Below are 20,760 nucleotides of genomic sequence, written 5' to 3' on the forward strand. Positions count from 1 at the left end.
GACTGCGCTGTGGGCTTCGACTCCATTACTCGTCACAAGTTCTAGAAAATCCTAGAAATCGAATCCTTCTAGTTGAGCCCTACGATTCTTGGGAGAGGCATGGAGGAGGGCAAAAGGAGAACTGGTGGACCTTGATCAATTCTTACGTGGATCCCATGGGTGGCTTTAAGAAATCTGGACATAGATGGTCGGCCATTTGGCTCCCGTTCACAGAGCAATTGGCAGCAGATCCTTAAACCTGGTCCAAAGAGGTCAATAATAATCCCGGATGCAGGGCGAGGTGGAAACGCCTGACTTCCGCCACAAGTACATGTAAGCCGTGTCATCTTTAACTTCTGTTTTATATATATATATATATATATATATATATATATATATATATATATATATATATATATATATATATATATATATATATATATATATATATATATATATATATATATGTTGCTTCTAACCATCTCTTTAATATTTACGAATATGCAATAACATATGTTTAGTATTTCCACCATTTTCATAGTTCCATGAAAATGGAACTTTTCAAATTGCTCGTTACTAGAAAAAAAATGACCTCGTTCTCTGATTCAGAAAATGTTTGTTTTTGTATATTCATCATAAAATAAAATTCTTGCCCTTATAATATCAGCAATCTTGCCTGGGAATAATATCAGCATGAAAACTGTTTTTTTTTTTTCTCTCTTTTTTAGGAACCTACCTCTGGCAATATGGATCGGCATGCCACTTGTAACTGGGATATACTTTCTTGTGAACTTAGCCTACTTTGTCGTGGTACCTGGTAATGAGATTATTGCCTCGACTGCAGTTGCAATGGTAATTAGGTCATTTAATTTTTTTGGGTGTAAAAGGTTTGGGCGCTGTCGTAGCAGGAACAATACGCATTTTAATTTTCACAATAACAACTTGAAGTCACCTATAATAATTTCCATTATTTATATTTTTTTTTTAATTATTCCCTAAGTAAATCTTTTACATCAGTGTTTATGATTGACTTAAGAAAAATATGTAATAACTCTTATGAATTATTGTATGAATTATCTTTTCTTCTGCATTTGAAGTTGTTGCTGTATTGAATGTGCCCGCTACAAGCTCAGCTTTTGGATCTACAATATCTGATGTTTTTGTGTTTCTTTTATCTTTTACTCTTTCAGTTTTGTTCTTTATTATTGTATTTGTTTCTTATAGCACTAATAAAAATGAAATGAAAAGAAATAGACACTTTTTTGGTAATGAACTGTAAGTAAGGAGTGACCCGGCTCAATAGTAACCGAAAATCTGAAATACGGAATTTTGATATCAATAGATACATCAAAGGAATCAGATTTTTAGGCTGATCTTAAACAAATTATTTTTAATGTATTAATGTTTAATGTTATATATCAAAAGTTACGAGTCTGACAAAATATGCCTTATTTTCGAAAAGAAGGAGAAACACCCGCTAAAAGTGAAATAATCTGGATGAAAATCACACTATTAAATTCAGCGTATCAGAGAACTCTACAGTAGATTTCAAGCTCTTATCCTCAAAAACGTGGCATTTTGCATTTTTTTTTTTGCCAGAAGAACGATCATGGATGCGTCTTTATTTTTTTTTGTTGTTTTTTTTCTGGGATTTTAGTATCGATGCAGTTTTCCTAGAATATCGAGAGAGGACTCTTCGCCCCTCGTCTTTTTGGACAATAAAGTCCAAACATGCGTATCTTTTTCAATAACAAATACTATACGTAAACAGTCGGAAAGTTGAATAAATTACAGCCCTAACTTTGAGGTGTGTGGGGGATTGACATTGCCAGAGACATAGTTACTGTACCTTTTAACTGTGTTGAAAAAAATGGCTATCTTAAAATTCTGATTGGATGCGCTTGAAGAATTGATGGGCCTGGGAGTGGAACTGGTTGTCCTCCAATCAGTTTTACTCTTGACAAAGGCAATAGAAGTTTAATTTCCAATCGAATCAGCTTCTTTCAAAGTTTCTACGACAATCCCTTCTATACGAAGTGCCTTAATGAAAAAATTAAATAAAAAAACAAGTTTTTTGAAATGAAAGTAAGGAGCGACATTAGAACTTAAAACGAACAGAAATTACTCTGTACATGAAAGGGGCCTTTCCTCCTCGACACCCCGCTCTTTACGCTAAAGTTTTTTATTGTTTTAAAAAGTAGAGCTGCGAGAAAGAATCAAACTTTAGCGCAAGGAGCGCTAAAGTTTGCGTAATTTCTGTTCGTTTTAAGTTTTAATGTCGCTCCTTACTTTCATTTCAAAAAATTTGTTTTTTTTATTTAATTTCTGAAAGTTTTTGAATTAATGCATGTCTGATTTTGGCTCTCCGTAGCCTACATAAATTATTAAAATGAAATTTGCATATTAATTCTTTTTTTTGGCTAAATGGATTTCTCTTAGTTTTGATCAGACGATTTTGAGAAATAAGGGGTGGGGAAGGAGGCCTAGTTGCCCTCCAATTTTTCGGTCACTTAAAAAGGCAACTAGATCTTTTAATTTTTTAACGAACGTTTTTATTAGTAAAAAAAATACATAACTTAAGAATTAACTTACGTAACAAACTTTTCTATTCTTATATTTTTGATTATACATATGAGAGGGTTGGTCCCCTCGTTAATACCTTGCTCTTCACACTAAATCTTGTTTTGTCCCAATTCTTTAAGAATGACCCCTGAATCAGAAAGGCCGTAGAATAAATAGTTGAAATTACTTAAAAAATTTTTAGCATAAAGAGCGAAGTATTTATCTCCTCCTAAACCTCGCTCTTTATGATAAAGTATTTTTAGAACCCTCATATGCGTAATAATTTCTGTTCGTTTTAAGTTTTAATGCTTCTCCTTACTTTCAATTGAAAAAACTCTTTCATGTTTATATTTTCATTGTTTTTTTTAATAGTAATGCTAGAAATTCCTGCGCCCTTTTCATTGAATTTCTTTTCCCCCATGAAATATTCCTCCAAGGAACCTCCCCTGAACCCCACACCCAAACCAAAAAAATTCCCCTGATAACGTCGGTTACACTTCCCAGTAACTATTACTGGATGTAAACATTGGTCGAAGTTTGTAACTTGCAGCCCCTCCCCCAGGGACTGTGGGGGGTAAGTCATCCCCAAAGACATAGTTATTATAGTTTTCGACTATGCAGAACAAAATGGCTATCTCAAAATTTTGATCCGTTGACTTTCGGAAAAAATGAAGGTGGGAGGGGGCCTAGGTGCCCTCCAATTTTTTTGGTCACTTAAAAAGGGCACTAGAACTTTTTATTTCTGTTAGAATGAGCCCTCTTGCAACACTCTAGGACCACTTGGTATATACGATGACCCCTGGGAAATAAAACAAATAAACACGCACTCGTGATTTGACTTCTGGCAAAAAATACGAAATTCCACATTTTTGTAGATTGGACCTTGAATTTTTTTTTTCTATAGGGTTCTCTGATACGCTGAATGCGATGGTGCGATTTTCGTTAAGATCCTATGAATTTTAGGGGGTGTTACCCCCTATTTTCCAAAATCAGGCAAATTTTCTCAGGCTCGTAACTTTTGATGACAAAGACTAAATTTGATGAAACTTATATATTTAAAATCAGCATAAAAATCCGATTCTTTTGATATATCTTTTAGCATCGAAATTCCGGTTTTTAGAGTTTCGTTTACTATTGAGCCGGGTCGCTCCTTACTTCAGTTCGTTACCACGAACTGTTTGAAAAATACATAGTGCCCAAATTGATTTTGGAAGCGTTACTTATGATATCATTGAACATCATATCTATGAATGTCTTTATTGTGTTAAATCATATTGTTTGATGATACAATATCATTATAATGTAATAAAATATGTAGAGTTCCCTGTAGTGTCGTGAATCTGTCTTGATGTTTAGTTCTAGGTTAATACAAAGAAAAAGAAAAGAAAAACCTGCAGTAGACTTTTTTTCTGAATTGCATCATTGAGTAATTTTAATTTCCCTTATGTAGAACTGGCACTTTTATGACTGTTACTGATGCTTAGAACGAAATTTTACAGCTTTTTAAATCGATATTGCTGTTGCACAGAAAAAAAAGCTGCCCGATGAAAGTTTCATTTTTTTCAACTCAAATTTCCTTACAAAGCACCTAAAATTGCCAACTAAAATGCCATGACCAGTAATTACTATTTGTTCGTCGACATCTGTGAGCTGGGCTGCCAAATTGACACATTTTGTGTCTGAATGACACAATTTGATGTTGCTTGACACAATGACACATTTAGTCGAAATGATGACACAATCGACGAAAATGACACATTTTTCATTTAAAAATGATGCAATCGACAAAAATTACACATTTTTGTCATCCAGGTCTTTTTTTTTTAAATGGTAATAAAAGAAAAGCAAAATTTTAATTTTCTACCTCCAGAAAAGCTACAAATTAATGGAAGGGAATAGCGCTACCTAACGATGGCGGTAGTACGCAAACAGTGTGGAATACAGGACAGATGCCATCACCATATTTGAAATTTATACCACGCAAAGAAAACAGCCATAGGCGGAAATTTCAAATCAAAATGCACGCTGGATATCTGAACTTCATTAGCTTCTTGACTCAGTATTTGATGTAGTCAACTGGTACGTACTTAATAGTAAAAAGTAAACAGCATGTAGTTTTCCGAAGCTGTATGCATAAGCAGCAACTCCCACTTTTAGGAGCACAGGAGGGTCTTTCCTTCAGAATAATCCATCTGGCTTAGAAAGGCACCAACAAATATGACAGAAATACTAGATCGAAGCTGGTTGAATGGCTTACATATTGAGTAAATAAAAAGCTTAGCCAGTAAAGCCGATTATGTATAGAGCCGATTAAGATTACGACGTCATACAAGAAGTCTATTTCCAATTAACTGTCGGAGTTGATTGTCCCTAAAACTTTTATAAATGTAAACTTGCCTCGTTGGCCGGCCAGACACAAATTCATAGTGTGTAACATTAATTTAATCGAATGTTTCTATTTCTTTCATGACGTCATAAAAAGGTCATGATCCCAAGATAATAGGATAAGGTTAGGTTTACTCCTTTTTGAACTGATTTGGAAAAGATCATATATTCAAAACACTAAATAAAGATTTGACAATTAAATATGATACCACTTGTATCAGAAAAATATGACAAATTTTGTGACACATTATGGAATCTGTGATAATGAAAAAAGCACATTTTAGGAAAAAATATGACACACTCCTTAAAAAAAAAATTTGGCAGCCCTGTCTGTGAGAGTCAAGGGGTAAGAGGCCAGTCGGTTTTACATTCATGTAAAAGGATCTGCCTGAAAATACCTCGCTAGAGGTGTTTTTGTTCAAACAAATATACCCAAATTCTGGAAGGGGATTTGAAACCTGCCTTCAAGTTTTTATAAGAGACCCTCCTGCTTCAGAAAAATGTTGACCTACGAATCTTAAATTTCTAGTACTCTATATTTTACTCCGTTTTTAAAAATAGATTTTAATATTCTTCTTAAATGTTGCTTTCAATTTTAACTACAGATTAGAATTTGGGGGACGGTTTGTAAACATTGTCCACCTTCAAAGATTGCCTCTGTCAGAGTTTAGTAGATGTCCCTATTTCCCAAGCTAATATATTAATATCATTGTCCCCTTTCTATTCACTTTGAGAGCTCTCAGGATCCTCTGGCATTTTATTTAATGGACTTAGGTATATTAACCTGATTTCACTTTCAAGCTGCGTATTAATTTATTTGCAGCCAAGTTCCTGCGTCAGCTAATAGGAGTCACTTTATCTTATTTGGGTTTTCCTTTGTTATGGTGTTATATTTGCAAAGTTTTAGGCATATCGGATTATAGGTTTTAACTAATAATAATTGTAATTTTGAAGTTTTACGAGGTCAGAAAGCTATGTTGGGAATGATGTTACATTTTTTTTTCGATTTTTTCAGACCTTTGGGTCAAAGACACTTGGGGCTTTGCAGTGGACCATTCCACTATTTGTTGCATTTTCGACTTTCGGCGGTGTAAATGGAACTCTTTTTACGTCTGCCCGTTTAATGGAAGCTGGTGCAAAAGAAGGTCATTTACCAAATTTATTTGGGTTTATTCACGTGAAGCGTCTAACACCAATACCAGCACTCCTGTTAAATGTAAGACTTTTGAACTTTTATTAGCTACTTCCCATGTCCTTTGTGTAACGTTAGCCACATAACCTCGGTTAGTGATTGGTCAGCTAAAAATAATCCACTGATTAGAGACAATGCCACATTCTTACGGATTTCGCAAAATCCGATGTGAAACCTGAACAAATATGAAACCACTTCACCCCATCTAACTAAATTAGCAGTATTCTAACTCACTGTTTGTGCCACTTGGGTGCTGAATTTTTCGCTAAAAAATATCCAATTTTAAAACTTAACTATAAATGGTTCATTCCATTGAAATTTGCTAAAATATCAAACTCGGTTTTGATAAAGAATATCAAAATTTTTAAATCTCTTTTGCCGCGCGTAAGAGTTATATCTTTTAGTAGAAGTAAGCTTGGTTAGCAACAGGTTTCAACTGAAAACTGTCTGGGGTCAGTACCAAGGGACTGGGGGCTAAAACCATATTGAAACGGGGCCACTTATATGTAAAATCCTTATAGCATAAACGGCTGGTTTTAAGATGGCTTAATAGCATTTTTAGGTTAAAACACCAAAAACTTCCTTTTAAATTATTTGTATGTCATTAAATTTAATGTTATTTTAATTCTTTTTTGTCTTTGCTGTTACTTCTGCTAGTTTTTTTTTAAGATTTTACATTCATTTTTAAGGTGTATAAATATGGATACCCTTTTGTGATTCATTATGATAGGACCTTTTTTTTGGTATATTTAGACAAAGGTCCTTTTGAACTTTTTTTTAGCATATTTTGACAAAGGTCTTTTTGGTCTTTTTTTCATGCAATATGGGTGATGAAGGGGTAAGAGTTTTGATCCAAATAGAAATGCCAGCAGTGGCATAATGGTGTCAAAATCCTGGGGGGGGGGTCAAAGTTGGATCCAATTTTCCCAAATCAAGCAAAAACGACAATGAAAACTGAAGAAAGAACCATAGCCCATATAATACAATAAAGGCAAAAATTTACTATAGAAAACTAGCCCGTTTTTACAAATGCTTGAATTATACAGGCTTCTCTTAGCTTTGAAAGGATTTTTAAAGAAACTAAATTTCAGCTGGAGGGGGGGGCAAACTAGGTGTTAGGGTATGTGGGGCAAACTGGGGCCTGGGGGAGAAACTAGGGTTGAGTGGCAAACTGGGCTCTGGCAGGGGCAGTTTCCCCCTCCCTTCCCCATAGCGAATTACGCCACTGATATTCAAATAAGCTTTCTCTCCTTGTTTTAGTCAGGGTCAAGGCACGCATTAGGTGTAAAGATGTTGTTCTATTGCACACAGCATGTCTTCCAATTCATTATCAGATAAATGTCCTTTTTCCCTTTATATAAATTTGTTTTCTATTAATCTTTAATATGTCATGTTCCTCTTTTATATAAATTTGCTTTCAATCACGCTTTAAATGTGTTGATTTTTCAAAGCCTAAATGTGACTGAAAGAAAGGGGATTGACTAGTAGCATTAAAACTCCCTGTTCATACTCTTTAAATATGTGTGAACGAGAGTGTCTAAATATAGCTGACTTAGTTTCTTTCCACTGATATTAATCTCTATATGTTGGCAAATTACGATTCAAAAGATTAATGAAATGTTGCTTCTTCCGATTGGTTAGCACCTCTTAATCAGTTTCTTCTTTTTTTTTACCTCTGTGCATTCCAAATATGACCTTGATTCCTGCACAGCTTTTGAACCTTTGGATAAGGTCTACACTTCAGGACAGATTTTTAGTAATTGAAGTAATTTAACTTTACTTTAATTACTAATTTACTAATTTAAACTAATTAAGTAAAATTTAAGTATAATTAAGTAAAAATTAAGGTATTTAAAGTAATTTTCAATTAATTTAAGCGCCGCTTAAATTAGTTTCCATTTTTTAATCATACCACTTCAGAACAAAGGACGGGTCTTTATTTTCTGTTGAACTTTCATTCAACTTTGCTGTTCAAGAACCGTTTAAGCAGAAATTTCTCGTAAAGGCAAGTTCTGCAGATACTTGTGCATGAATTTTGCACTTATTTCAGTCTTGTTTGTACTTATTTCAAAAATGCGCTTTCACATTTCGCTTGCAAAGATTAGCTTGTTTTTGCACAAATTATTGTAAAATCTATTATGCAGCCATAAGCAGGGCCGTCACGTCACATAAGTTTTTTTGTTCGTTTAAATAAAGGCAATAAAAGTGCTGACATAATCTACAGAAATCTCGAATTTGGTCGGTAAACGCAGCAATTTTACTGACTCCTGCTGTAGTTTTACAGATGGTGCCACTGTTTTCTATTTGATTAAATAAAAATCATGGAAATACTGGCATGATATTTAAGGTAATCTCAATCTCGGTCGGGAAATGCAGCGGTTTACCGACTCGTGCAGTGATTTGACGTATCGTATTCAAAACGAATACTGTGCTAAAAATTGATAAAATAAAATGATCGGTAAAAATGACCAGTCATTCGGTAATATTCCTCGTCCCCCCACTCAAACATTTTGGCTAGTAATGACCCTGGCCATAAGCTCATTCCTCTATCCTTGTCCTTGGAAGGGACCCTCTATACGTGAAACTTTACAGTGGCAATAGGATTAACTTTTCACGAATTTTCTACAACAAACCGTGGCTGTGAGCTGTGGTGAATGAGAATTGAAACCCCTCCTATTAAAAACCACAGCAATGTGCTGGATTTTCATGCCCAAGACGTCCTCAAATAGAAAAAGAAGAGGCCATAAGAAAAGAATAAATAACTAAAAGAAGAAAGAAAGAATGAAATAATGAAAGAAAAGAATGAAATAATTCTGTAATTCATGAGAGGCAATAAAGAGTCAAGTTTATAGCAGATTGGGATGGAGTAGGAGGATGTACAGGTATTTTTCCCTCAGGTGGCTTGGTTAGGCAATGGGGTGTTAGTAATAGTAAAAGTCAATTAAGATTACATTATTCAATTGAAGTTTGTGATCAAAAATAGGTACTCTTGTTGCTTCTCAAACCAAACAAAATAAAAACAAATTTAGGAAAGGTCTATCAAGAAATTAGAAAATTAAGGTGAGATAGTTTTTGGTGAATCCTTCTGAGTTTCCAAAGACATTTTAGCACTAAACTGGTTTTGGTTTTAGACAAACGAAAACAAAAATTTTCATCACAGTTTTATTCTGTTTTCAGGCGCTCATAACCATTGCAATGTTAATAGTCAGTGACGTTTTTGTTCTTATCAACTACTTAAGCTTTGCCCTTTGGCTCACCGTTGCCGCCAGCATTGCCAGTCTCTTATTTCTTCGATGGAAAAAGCCTGAAATTCATCGGCCTATCAAAGTGCCTATTTTCTTACCAATATTATTCTTCTGTTGCTGTATATTCTTACTTGTTTTGCCTGCAGTTGAAGAGCCACTAAATACAGGTAAGACAAAAAAAATTAATTACTTCCCCCGCCTGAAATCTGGAATATGAGATGTAAAGCCATGGTTTTTAGATGGGAAATGTACTTTTAATGGTTTTAAAGCTTTTTTTATAGTTTAAGGAGAAAGATTTGTTAGATGTTTTCTAGACAAACTGCCTACGGACTCTTCTGGGTACCCGATGGATTGACCAAAATATAACAGTTCAGAATAGGGATGAAACCTTTTAATTGACAGTGAAACAAATATAAAATTTTTAACTGGATATTTCGGACACATATACAATGTCCAGTAATCTTCAACAGTATTACTGCTGATGATTGACACTGTAAATGTGCCCGAAATATCCAGTTAAAAATTTTGTATTTGTTTCACTGTCAATCAAAAGGTTTCAACCCTATTTTGAACTGTTATATTTTCTTCATGGAAAGATAGTGTGGTCTTCGAAGTTATCTAGATTGATTGACCGTGTCATCAACTATTGGGCTTACATAAAGTATGGTTCAATCCGACTTTCTAGAGCTATAATGATTGAAAGATTGTGCTGACTAGGGCATTTTCTATAGATGAAAAATGACAAATCACTTAGGATTGTCCTTGTTGGCCAACCGTTTAGGGACGAACAGAAAGCAAGTCTTTCCCAGTTGGGGCTGCATTATGTCGTATAGAAAAATGTTGGGAAATCGGAATTTTTGAGAGGGTGTAAAATGAAGGCTTTGAATATATTGGGATGGAGGAAAAGCGTGCATAGCTGTTTTGGCTTCAGTTGGCTTTGTGCATCAGTGAGTTGTTAGCAGTATTAGTAATATTTATTTCAAATATGGAAATGCTTATTTTATCACTGCTGGAACTCTAATAGGTATAACTTTATTAAGTATTTGAGTATATGCTCGTACACATTTTTTCTGAGCAATTGAACGTTTGTCGATAATTTAAAAATGAATTTATGTAGGAAGATTCGCAAAATAGTTCCCTAATGTGCTAAAGGATCACTAACGGCTTTTTAAACTTCGGAAAGAGGCCCTTAGTAATATACATATTTCACTGAGTAATTAGATGCTGAATACTTTTTGTTTATATATATATATATTTTTTTATAATACTCTAAACACTATTTTTGGTAATTACTTAATATTTTAATTTATTTAAATTTAAAATATTTAAAATATTTTAAATTTAAATATTTTTAAAATATTTAAAATATTTTAGTGCTATAAATATAAAATATTTATATTTAAAATATTTAAAATATTTTAGTTAAATAAAAATATTTAAAATATATTTAGTTTTATTTAGGTAATTTAAAATATTTTAGTGCGGTAGTATTGGCAAAATAGTTTAGTGATCTGCCACGAGATCAGTAGTGCATTCTAAAATGGGGAACTCAGTTACTATAGGTATGCATATTTTGAGCTATTTAATATTAAATACTTTTATCTGTAATACCTTCCGGTAGTATTCTAGACGCTATTTTCGTAGTCAATGAAACGTCTTTACGCAGTAATATAGGCAAAATTACGGAGCTTTGTAGGAGCATACTAATCTTAACAATTTCTTAAAATTCCAACTCCCTCTAGAATCTTTGTGGAAATAAATTTTAATTATATGTGATCGCTACTTTAAATATTGTAAATATGGAATGACAAGTTGTTTCAGCTCTTTCAAACCTTGCAGAGTCTGAGTAGCTACTCTTTGTCGATCCACTTTGTTGGATGGTTATAATATGTTGAAATGAGTCACTTGCCAGCTTGATAACTAGAGAAAGAGTAGATGGCGACAAAAAGTGGCAGACCATAAACTGCTGCTTTTATAATGCTTGGGTCATCAGGCGAGCGATTTTTTTTCTTATGGGACTATAAAAATATCATTTAGAAAAAATATATAATATTTATTGTTTGAATTCTCGTTTTTGTCATTTTTTCACTCAATAAGTGCTTAATTGGTTTAATAATTGTTAAGATTTTAATTTTTGATTTAAAACTCTAGGTCTGTGTATAAAGTCAAATCGTATCCATTTTTAAGGTGACATATTTAAAGACAAGATAGCATTTTAAAAAGGTTGAAAAATTGCTTTGCATTAGGCTAAACTAATTGTGGCATAAGCAACAATGTTTTGTTATTAATGTATTATATTATATGATACATTATATTATAAGTAGTTTTTTTCTTTACGACTGCCTTGAAAATGAAATATTATGATCGTCACAAATTGTCAAACATTGATAAATAAATCACTCACTCCTCCTAAAAAGTTTAAAGTATTAGAAAATTTTAAATATTAAAGTCTGAAGTATTAGAAAGTATTAGAAAATCTGAAAGGTTTTTGGAATGAAGCTTGTTATATATTTTATTTGTATTTGAGAAGAATTCAAAAATAGTACAATGTGATTTAAGAAAATCTTCCAAAAATTATGTGAGTAATATCTTTTTCTTACAACTAATCCTAAAAAAATGGTTTATGAGTCTACTGCTCTTTAGGTCCCTCCCCCCGGCCACTCAGTGTGTCCCCAGATGGTGATAGGGGAACATCCTATAGATATGTAGTGTAACTCCATTGGAGGCACGGACCAAGGGGGGACCTTGTTCGTGGGGGTCCATGAGAGAAATTGGGGTGCCCTCACCTGGAGCCATAAATACAGGTGGAGAAGGAAGAGACCCCTCAAATGTACACTCAACATGACCCACCGGCGTGTCCGCACGTCCCATGAGTTACAAACATTATCCTAGTAATGGGTTAAATTACATGGTGAAACAGAACACAATCCTCGGAGGATCCTTTATAGGAGGACAACTGCGGTAGGGTGAAAGATCAAAATCTATGGACAACGGCCTGTGCAATGGGCTGTCACGATCCTTTTGAGGTACCTGAAAGACTTGGGACCTTGCGGTCAACTCTATTCCCACTTGAGGAGTGGCACCCCTCTAGGGAGTTATAGCCTAGTAAACGACACAACATTCGCACGGGATTCTGATTAATGGATAATTCTTCTGATCTTGGTCTGTTTTGACGGGCGTTTTCGAGCTAATTTCCTAGCTAATTTTTTTTAGTATGGGTTGCCTCCCCATAGTAGCATATTATTTGTGACATGAATATATAATGAATCGGAGGTATGGAGGAGTCGGAGGATTTCGGCTCTTGTTGATAGAAGATCATCTCCAAGTGCTGAAAACCATACTATGACCATGACGGGCCCAGGATTGCACAAGGCCTCCATTGATGCTGCAGGTCCCAGGAACTTCTTGCTCTCCGCTTCTAAGCTGGCTTAAGCGCTTCCGTGTAGAACTAAGAAGATATGCTGATCTCCGTCCTGCACTGGTGTCCGGGATAATTGCTTTTTCTGCGGCCAAAATTATTTCAATGAACTAAAGAACCTGAAGATTGGAACTACGCATTAAAAACGACTATCTTGTTGACATTTTGACTGACGAATTCAGACGATTCGAACTGGACCTATTAGGAGTTTCAAAAACTCATCCCAGGGACATTAAGCATGAAATTAGGTGATATAGAATTTGTTTACTCAGGCGGGAAGGATGGTGTACATAGACAGGGAGTTGGGCTCATGATGAATAAGTAAGCTCCTGTCTTGTTTAGGCTGGGAAGGTATTAATAATAGAATACTAATTGCTCGTTTTGTGACTAAAAAGTTCAGGGTATCAGTTATAGTAGTATATGCCCCTGTTGAATCGACTGACCGAGATACTTGTGACTCAGATGAGTTTTACTTACAGTTACAAAAGCAAATAGACAGGGTTCCAGGTATAGATATGGTGTTTTACTAGGAGATTCGAACGCCCAGGTCGGTAGAAATAGGATAGATCGTATCCTATCTTAGGCAAATGTGGTGTAGGAAAAGAAAACAGTAAGGACGACAGACTTTTGCAATTTCGTAGGCGTAACAATCTAATAATAACCAATACGGTGTTTTTCCATAAAATGGCCCATAAGTTGACATGGTATTCACGTGATGGTATGACAGCTAACCTTATTGATTATGTTATAGCAATCCGAAGACTGATAGGATCAATACAAGATACTAGAGTATGTAGGAGTGCTGTTATTGATGTTAAAAGTAAAGATCACTATCTAGTAGTGTCTAGGGTTAAATTAAAGCTAAAATTTTGGAAGTTTAATTACCTGCCGGGAAGTTTTGATGTCGGTAGACCCCAGGATGAGGATTTGATAGAAACTTTCCAGGAATAGCTGAATACTAAACTTGAGAGTTTAAAATTTGACAATGTGGAAGATGGTAATAATAATTTTAGAAAAACAATTTGTGAAGTTGCTGATGGTATTATAGGGAAGAAAGTCAAGACTGTAGCTAGGAATATCAGTGAGAAAGTCTTATGTTTAATAGAGAGAAAAAAGGGTTTGTAGAACAAGTATCTGAATGATAGATCATATGGAAGCGAAAGGACTGTAAAGAAATTGGGGAAAGCGTTTAAATATGAACTAGGGAGGTGTGAAGTGGAAGCCATGAATAAAATTGCCGAGGATCTGGAAGATGCAGCTACACGGCACAATAGTAAAATTTTGTACTGGCATGTTAATAAACTGAGAGCGAGTTGTTAATCTGGACTTGTCCGAGTTAAAGATAAGAACGAGATAACCATTAGTGATAAGGAAAGAGTTAAAGACAGATGGGTGGAACATTTTGAGAATGTGCTAAACCAAGATGCAGTTACAGGAAAAGGTATAGAGGAAAAATGAAAAAGTTTGTGATACCTTGGATGTGAAGGGAGATTTGTTTTGTGACGAAGAATTAGCGACAGCACTAAAGGAATTAAAAAATAATAAGGCTCTAGGTGCTGATAGTGTGGTAAATGAGTTTCTTAAATATGTTTGCTCTGAGGTTAGAAATAAGTTACTGAAGATTTTGAATTTGATTTTTGAAAAAGGGGAAGTACCTAACGATTTTAGGATAACCTTAATTAAACCACTGTATAAGAAAGTAGATAAGAGTGAGTGTCGTAACTATCGAGGCCTTAGTCTGGTCTCTGTAGGTAGCAAATTACTTAGTAATGTGATACTTCTTAGACTGAGAAATGCTGTAGACGGAGTTTTAAGAGAAGAGCAGTTCGTTTTAGAAAAGCTCGAAGATGTGTCGATCGAATTTTCACTCTTAGGTTGATAATTGAGAAGTGCCTTAGTTGTCAAACACCTTTGGTTCTCAGTTTTATGGATTATGAGCAAGTCTTCGATTTATACTGGTGATATAAGCATCCTAGATGAAAGTTTGAGCAAAATGAAATGACTTATAGGCAGTTTTGCGAGTTCAGGGTTCTAGAATTGGCTTGAAAATTGATGTTAAGAAGAGTAAGTCACAAAGGCTAGGAATAAATGAATGTGAAAAGGTGACGTTGGGTAATGAAAAGAGTGACCAGGTGGGTAGCTTCACTTACATTGGTAGTATTATTAGTAAAGACGGTGGGAGCGGTGAAGATGCTAAAAGTAGAGTAGCCTAGTAGAATAGTAGCAAAAGTAGTAGAATAGTAGAATTAATGTTAAGAAGTCCAAGTCACTATAGCTAGGAATAAGTGAATGTGAAAAGATGACGCTGGGTAACGAAGAGATCGATCAGGTGGGCAGCTTCACTTACAGTTGTAGTATTATTAGTAAAGACGATGGGAGCAGTAAAGATGTTAAAACTAGAGCAGCAAAGGCTCTGGGTGTCCTTTCGCAGTTAAAAAACAGTTTGGAAGAATAAGAAGATAAGTCTGCAGACCAAGATAAGAATGTTGGAAGGTACAGTGATGACAGTGGTCAAACATGGCTCTGAAGCATGGGTGCTCCGAAAAGTGGATTAAGATATACTAGATGTTTTTCAGAGAAATTGTTTATGGATTGTTCTCGGTACCCTGCTGACTGGCCGTATTCCAAACAGTAGGCTGTGCGAAAAATGTGGTTGAATCCCGCTTTCTAGGGCTATAATTAAGAAAGGTTGAGATGGCCAGGACGCTTTCTGCAAATGAATGATGACAGATTGCCGAACATTGTCCTTTTTGGCCAACCTAAGGCTAAACGGAAAGCAAGTTGTCCTCATTGGGGGTGTGAGGATGTCATAAAGAAAGGTCTAAAGAAAATGGAAACTTTCTGGGAGGGTGTAAAGATGTAGGCTTTGAATAGATTTGGATGGAGGGAGGAGCATGGGTAGCTGTGTTGGCCTCAAACGTTTTGAGGCTGCGGTGAGCTGTTAGTAGTAGCAGTAGTAGTAGTAAGCTAAATAAAATACCATCTTAGTATATAAAATGTGTAGATACAGAAAAAAACCGGTTTTACTCAGACCAAGAACTTGAGTGTGGTAGCTATAAGGCATAAATACCAAAGTCTTTTGTGGTGGAAACTGACTAGTGCTGAAAAAAAGTAATCACCAATGTAATATAGTGTCAAGCTATTTTGTCCCTTTTTTAGTCTATCCTGAACTGCAGCGTACTTGCCTTTTAAGATACTTCTAAACGTGGTAGGTGAAAGAAAATATAATCACTTAACCTGCAGGCCTGCAAGCTTTATTTAAATTAAATCTAAAATTTATTCAGTGTCCACTGTAAAGCGGATGCCTTCTTGTCAGTGCTAAATTTTTAGGAGTATTTTTTGCTTTTTAGTTTTTTTAATTTAATTTTTTAATTTAATTTACTCCTCCTTCCACATGACTAAGCGCTAAGAATGACAGCAGAATATAACTCTTCATATGCGGCCAATTTTGCCTTATTTATGAGTTTGTCTGTTTAAATTTATGTGACCGATGGAAATCCCGCAATTAAGTCCTAAGTCATCTTCTGCAGAGGAAAGATAAGGACGGCCTCTTAAGCCCCTACGTAGTCACTGACCAGTAACCATCCAGATTTTTTTTTTTTTATAATAGTTTATCTTCAGTAATGTTACTTTGTAAATATTGTATAGTGTCCCGTTAAATCACCAAAGTTCCAGTTTATGACAATATATCCCATTCTCTTTGATTTTGCTCAAAAAAGCGTACGAAACAATTTTTTAAGATGATGGGGGATGCATATAAAAATACTGTATAATACTAATACTAAGAAATAAAATTTTTCTGCGTCATATGGCAGTTTAATTCTATTAACATAATTTTGTAAAATGTACTTGAAGAAAGCATTAACTCTAAAATGAGTCCCATGGGAATGAGCCCCGCTCATTTGCGCGGGACTGATGGAAATGAGCCCCGCGCAAAGAAAGCGTGTAAATGAACCAAAGCTGGTAATTTTTTCGCTTAATAATTTCTTTAGTATTCTTTGGCTGCAAAGGATGTGGGTAATATGGCGGCAAAGGAGATTTGACCCGATGGCGCCAATTCACAAAAATGTAGGAGAAATTATACAGAAAAGACAGTTTATATAACCTAGGAAAGAAGCTTTCCTGTTATTTTATTATTTTTTTATGAAAATGTAAAGAAATATTTTTTTAAAGATTATTTTTCTTGGCTTTGTTCGAATGCTTGGCTAAGCCAAGGCTCTCAAGTTTCTCATCACTTCCATGAAGTTGTTTTTAATTCAAAATCAACCATCTTTCCACGCCTCTCTCTATTTTATGCCTCTTTATTATAGCAGAGTAGAACGGAGTTGCATTGTAAACATTTTTTTTTTTTTTTTTTTTTTTTTTTTACTGTATTTCTCTGTTTTGCTGAAGCCATAGAAATAGAAAAAAGAATAAATTCCATATTGCTGAACAATTTTTGAGGCAGATTTCAGCGTTAACCCGGAATCGCGCCAATTTTTACCTTGAAATAATAGAATAGATTGCTAAAACTAGCAAGATTCTGACCTTTATTGATGTGAAATTATGACTGAATTATGACTTTATTGTCTGAAATTTTGTATTTAAATAATTCTCATAGCAAGGTTGTAATTATTGAAATATCTTTGTCTGGCAACATTGATAAAGTAATATTTCCTTGGGCGGGTACATCTAGGGTTGAAAATCTGTCATTTCTTGTCGATAGCCTATTTAACTGTACATTCGCTTCTGAAGATTTAATTGATAAATCAAGCTAATATTTAATTTATTTTAAGGAATGAGTCTTCTCCTGACATTGAGTGGATTGCCCTTCTACTTCTTGGTGACAAGAAAAACCGTACAAGGTGGCAGGTTGCCAAATTTTTGCAGTAAGTTTTTTTGCTGAAATTTTAAGAGGGAATGCTAGATTCTCATATTTTGGTGTAATTCAAAGCATCTCTTGCCTTCATTTTATTATACGAATTTACGTACAATACGCTTACAGAAATCAGTATAAGTAAGATCATAAATCAAAGGATAATTATGCAACGTAACCGTCCAAACTCAAAGTACATTAAGCAAACATTTCACAAATAGTGGACATATTAAACTTTGAAAATCAACTAGAATCAGGGCTATCAGTCTAGGTGATTGGAGGGCCTTAAACAGGGGAGAGAGAGAGAGAGAGAGAGAGAGAGAGAGAGAGAGAGAGAGAGAGAGAGAGAGAGAGAAAGAAAGAGAGAGAGAGTAACCCAAACTCTAAAAAACAGAGTATTGATGCCAATAAATATATTTGAAGAATCGGTCTTTGTGCCGATTCGAAATCTATAATTTTCATAAAGTTTAGTTTCAACCATCAAAGGCTACGAGCCTGAGAAAACTTGCCTGGTTCCTGAAAAAGGGTGAGAAACACCCTCTAAAATTCAAAGAATCTTGATGAAAATCACACCTTCAGATTCAGCGTATCAGAGAACCCACCTTAAGGTTTTCAAGCTCCTATCTGCAAAAATGTGGAATTTCTTTTTTCTAGAAGAAAAAAAGATCACGGATGCTCAACCCAGTGGTCCTAGAATATTGAGAGAGGGCTCATTTGAACAGAAACTAAAAGTTCCACTGCCATTTTAAACTGACCAAAAATATTGGAGGGCAACTAGGCTTCTTCCCAAGCCCCGTTTTTTCCCAAAATCGTCCGATCAAAATTTTGAGATAGCCATTTTGTTCAGCATAGTTAAAAGACCCAGTAACTATGCCTTTGGAGATAACCAGACTCTCCACAGCCCCTGGGAAAGGTCTTTAAGTTATAAAGTTTTTCATTGTTTACGTATTAGTTCGTACATTTTTCGGGTTTGGAGCAGATATTTTGCTGGGGTGATTTTTCATTGGGAAAAAACTTTATCGTGGGGAGGTTTCCAGGACTTGCACTTTTCAGGGGAAGTTCTACGCCTGGGGGATTTTCCAAAATTCTATACGAAATTATTTTATGTCTTGCTTTCTCTTTGCCGATTCAGTTTTACGCGTGGAGATGTTAAGGGTAATTTTTTGGGATAAATTTTTACATGGCTTGAATTGTCTAGAGGATATTTAGTGAGGAAGAGGGGTTTTTCCTTGGAGATGGATCCAGATTTTTTTGTATTCTTTTAAGACGATCGAAATTAAATTTAAAAAAAGAAGATTTTTTAACTGAAACTAAGGAGCAACATTGAGACATAAAACGAACGAACATTATTTCGTATATGAGAGACGGTTGTCCCCCTCCTCAACACCTCGCTCTCTACACTAAAATTGAATATTTTAACAATCCTATACAATTAGCGTGAAAAGATAGTTGTTTAGGAGGGGACAACTTCCTCATAGACGTAGTAGTTTCTCTTCATTTTAAGTTTTAATTTTGCTCGTTACTTGCAGCTAAAAATTTATTTCTTTTTTACTTAATGAAGGATAGAGTAATACACTTAAAACAACATAAAATGAGGAGATACACATAAAAGATACACAAAAAAAATGGAAGGAGTTTAAACATGATAAATGGCAGTTGTTCTTTCTTATTCAATTCTGATATGGTGATCAAATAGAAGAAGTAAAGGAAACTACTGAGTTAAGTTGTGCATGTCTACATTATGTTTTCTTCTGATTCGAGGTTTTCACAAAATGAAACGATATTTTTATTTAAAAATTTTATGTATTAACTTGGTTAAATTAAATAAGATCAGATCAGGTCAAAAATCGTTTAATACAATCATTTCTGTACCAGTAAATTAACAAACAAAAAAATCCATTCAATTTTACTAGCATAATAGTGTTATATTATTTCATGAAAGACATGTGACTTATTCTGATTCCAATTGATGTTAACCTCAGTTAAAGGTATGAATTCTATGTTAGGGCTAGGAGTCAGAAATAGGCTTAGTGTTGTTAACGAATTCAAACTATCTTAGCTTGATCTTTTTCATTTTTTTTCCTCATGGAAAATTTTCTAGCGTCTAAGCATAGTTAATGTAAATCATATTTCAAGAACAAGTAACATCTGACCATACACACAATATACTGAGCTTGGTGGTAGATTATTGGAGAGATTATTGGTGGTAGATTATCAGAGAAAGATATAAGTATAGTTTCTGACGCCTGAATTCATACGAGCTATTTTGTTCAAAATTGGTTACCATTATTAAGGTTCTCTTGGCTGTGCACAAATGTAATCTAAATCCAGAATTAACTACATCTAACTTTAATTTAAACATCAGACTGAAATAGGCTCTCACGAGGAGCTATATATCGTGCTAAGCGTAAATAACCCTTTTCAAGCCTCTTTCTTTTTCAGCTATTTTCACCATAGAACTCAAAATCTAACTTTCACAGCTTGAAGCCTGTGACTTGATTAGCAAGCTTACTACCCCCCCCCCCCTCGATAAAACAGCAATATTTCAGCAAAAGTTTTTTTTGTAAATCCAAATGCCAACTGAAATGATTGTCTCGTAATTTTGTTCCTCCTCAATTATTTTGTCATTTTACAACGTTGGGCTTATGCAAACGATTAAATCGCAAAAAATCGCAGTTTCAACATTTTTAATGGTGCATATGCCAAACCATATTACGGAAGTCTAAATCACAAAAAAAAATCACACAAACAAACACATTAAAATCGAATTAAATCGCAAAAATTGCAGTTTGCGACATTTTTAATGGTACATATGTCAAACCATATTACGAAATTCTTGAGACTAGGAAGAGCAAGAAACTTGCTTAATAAGAAACTTACTTACATAATTACTTACTTACTTACATTACTTACTGTACATTACTTACATTACATTACATTACTTACATTACATTTACATTACTTACATTACATTACTTACTTACTTACATAAGACTTACTGATAAACATTAGCAAGCTTTTTGAAGTCTCTGTAATGTTTAGCAATTGATATAAGAACTTCATAAACTTCATGTTATTTTTCTAGCAATGGGGAATTTCAAACCTAAAGGGAGAACCCCTTCAA

The 20,760-nt window shown here is 34.6% G+C and overlaps 1 protein-coding gene across 2 annotated transcripts in view; it reads left to right on the plus strand.

Moving 5' to 3' along the window:
• The window catches only part of LOC136028399 (Y+L amino acid transporter 2-like), a 61,538-nt gene that overhangs the window by 38,853 nt on the left and 1,925 nt on the right, over nucleotides 1–20,760 (plus strand). For both annotated transcript variants that reach the window (XM_065706217.1, XM_065706216.1), the window contains exons 5-8: nucleotides 708–831; nucleotides 5,942–6,142; nucleotides 9,296–9,530; nucleotides 17,557–17,649. In XM_065706217.1, coding sequence (XP_065562289.1) covers nucleotides 708–831; nucleotides 5,942–6,142; nucleotides 9,296–9,530; nucleotides 17,557–17,649 — 653 coding nt within the window. The remainder of the gene's footprint in view (nucleotides 1–707; nucleotides 832–5,941; nucleotides 6,143–9,295; nucleotides 9,531–17,556; nucleotides 17,650–20,760) is intronic.

The sequence above is a fragment of the Artemia franciscana genome, chromosome 6 (genome assembly GCF_032884065.1).
Source record: "Artemia franciscana chromosome 6, ASM3288406v1, whole genome shotgun sequence".
NCBI classification, from domain to species: Eukaryota; Metazoa; Arthropoda; class Branchiopoda; order Anostraca; family Artemiidae; genus Artemia; species Artemia franciscana.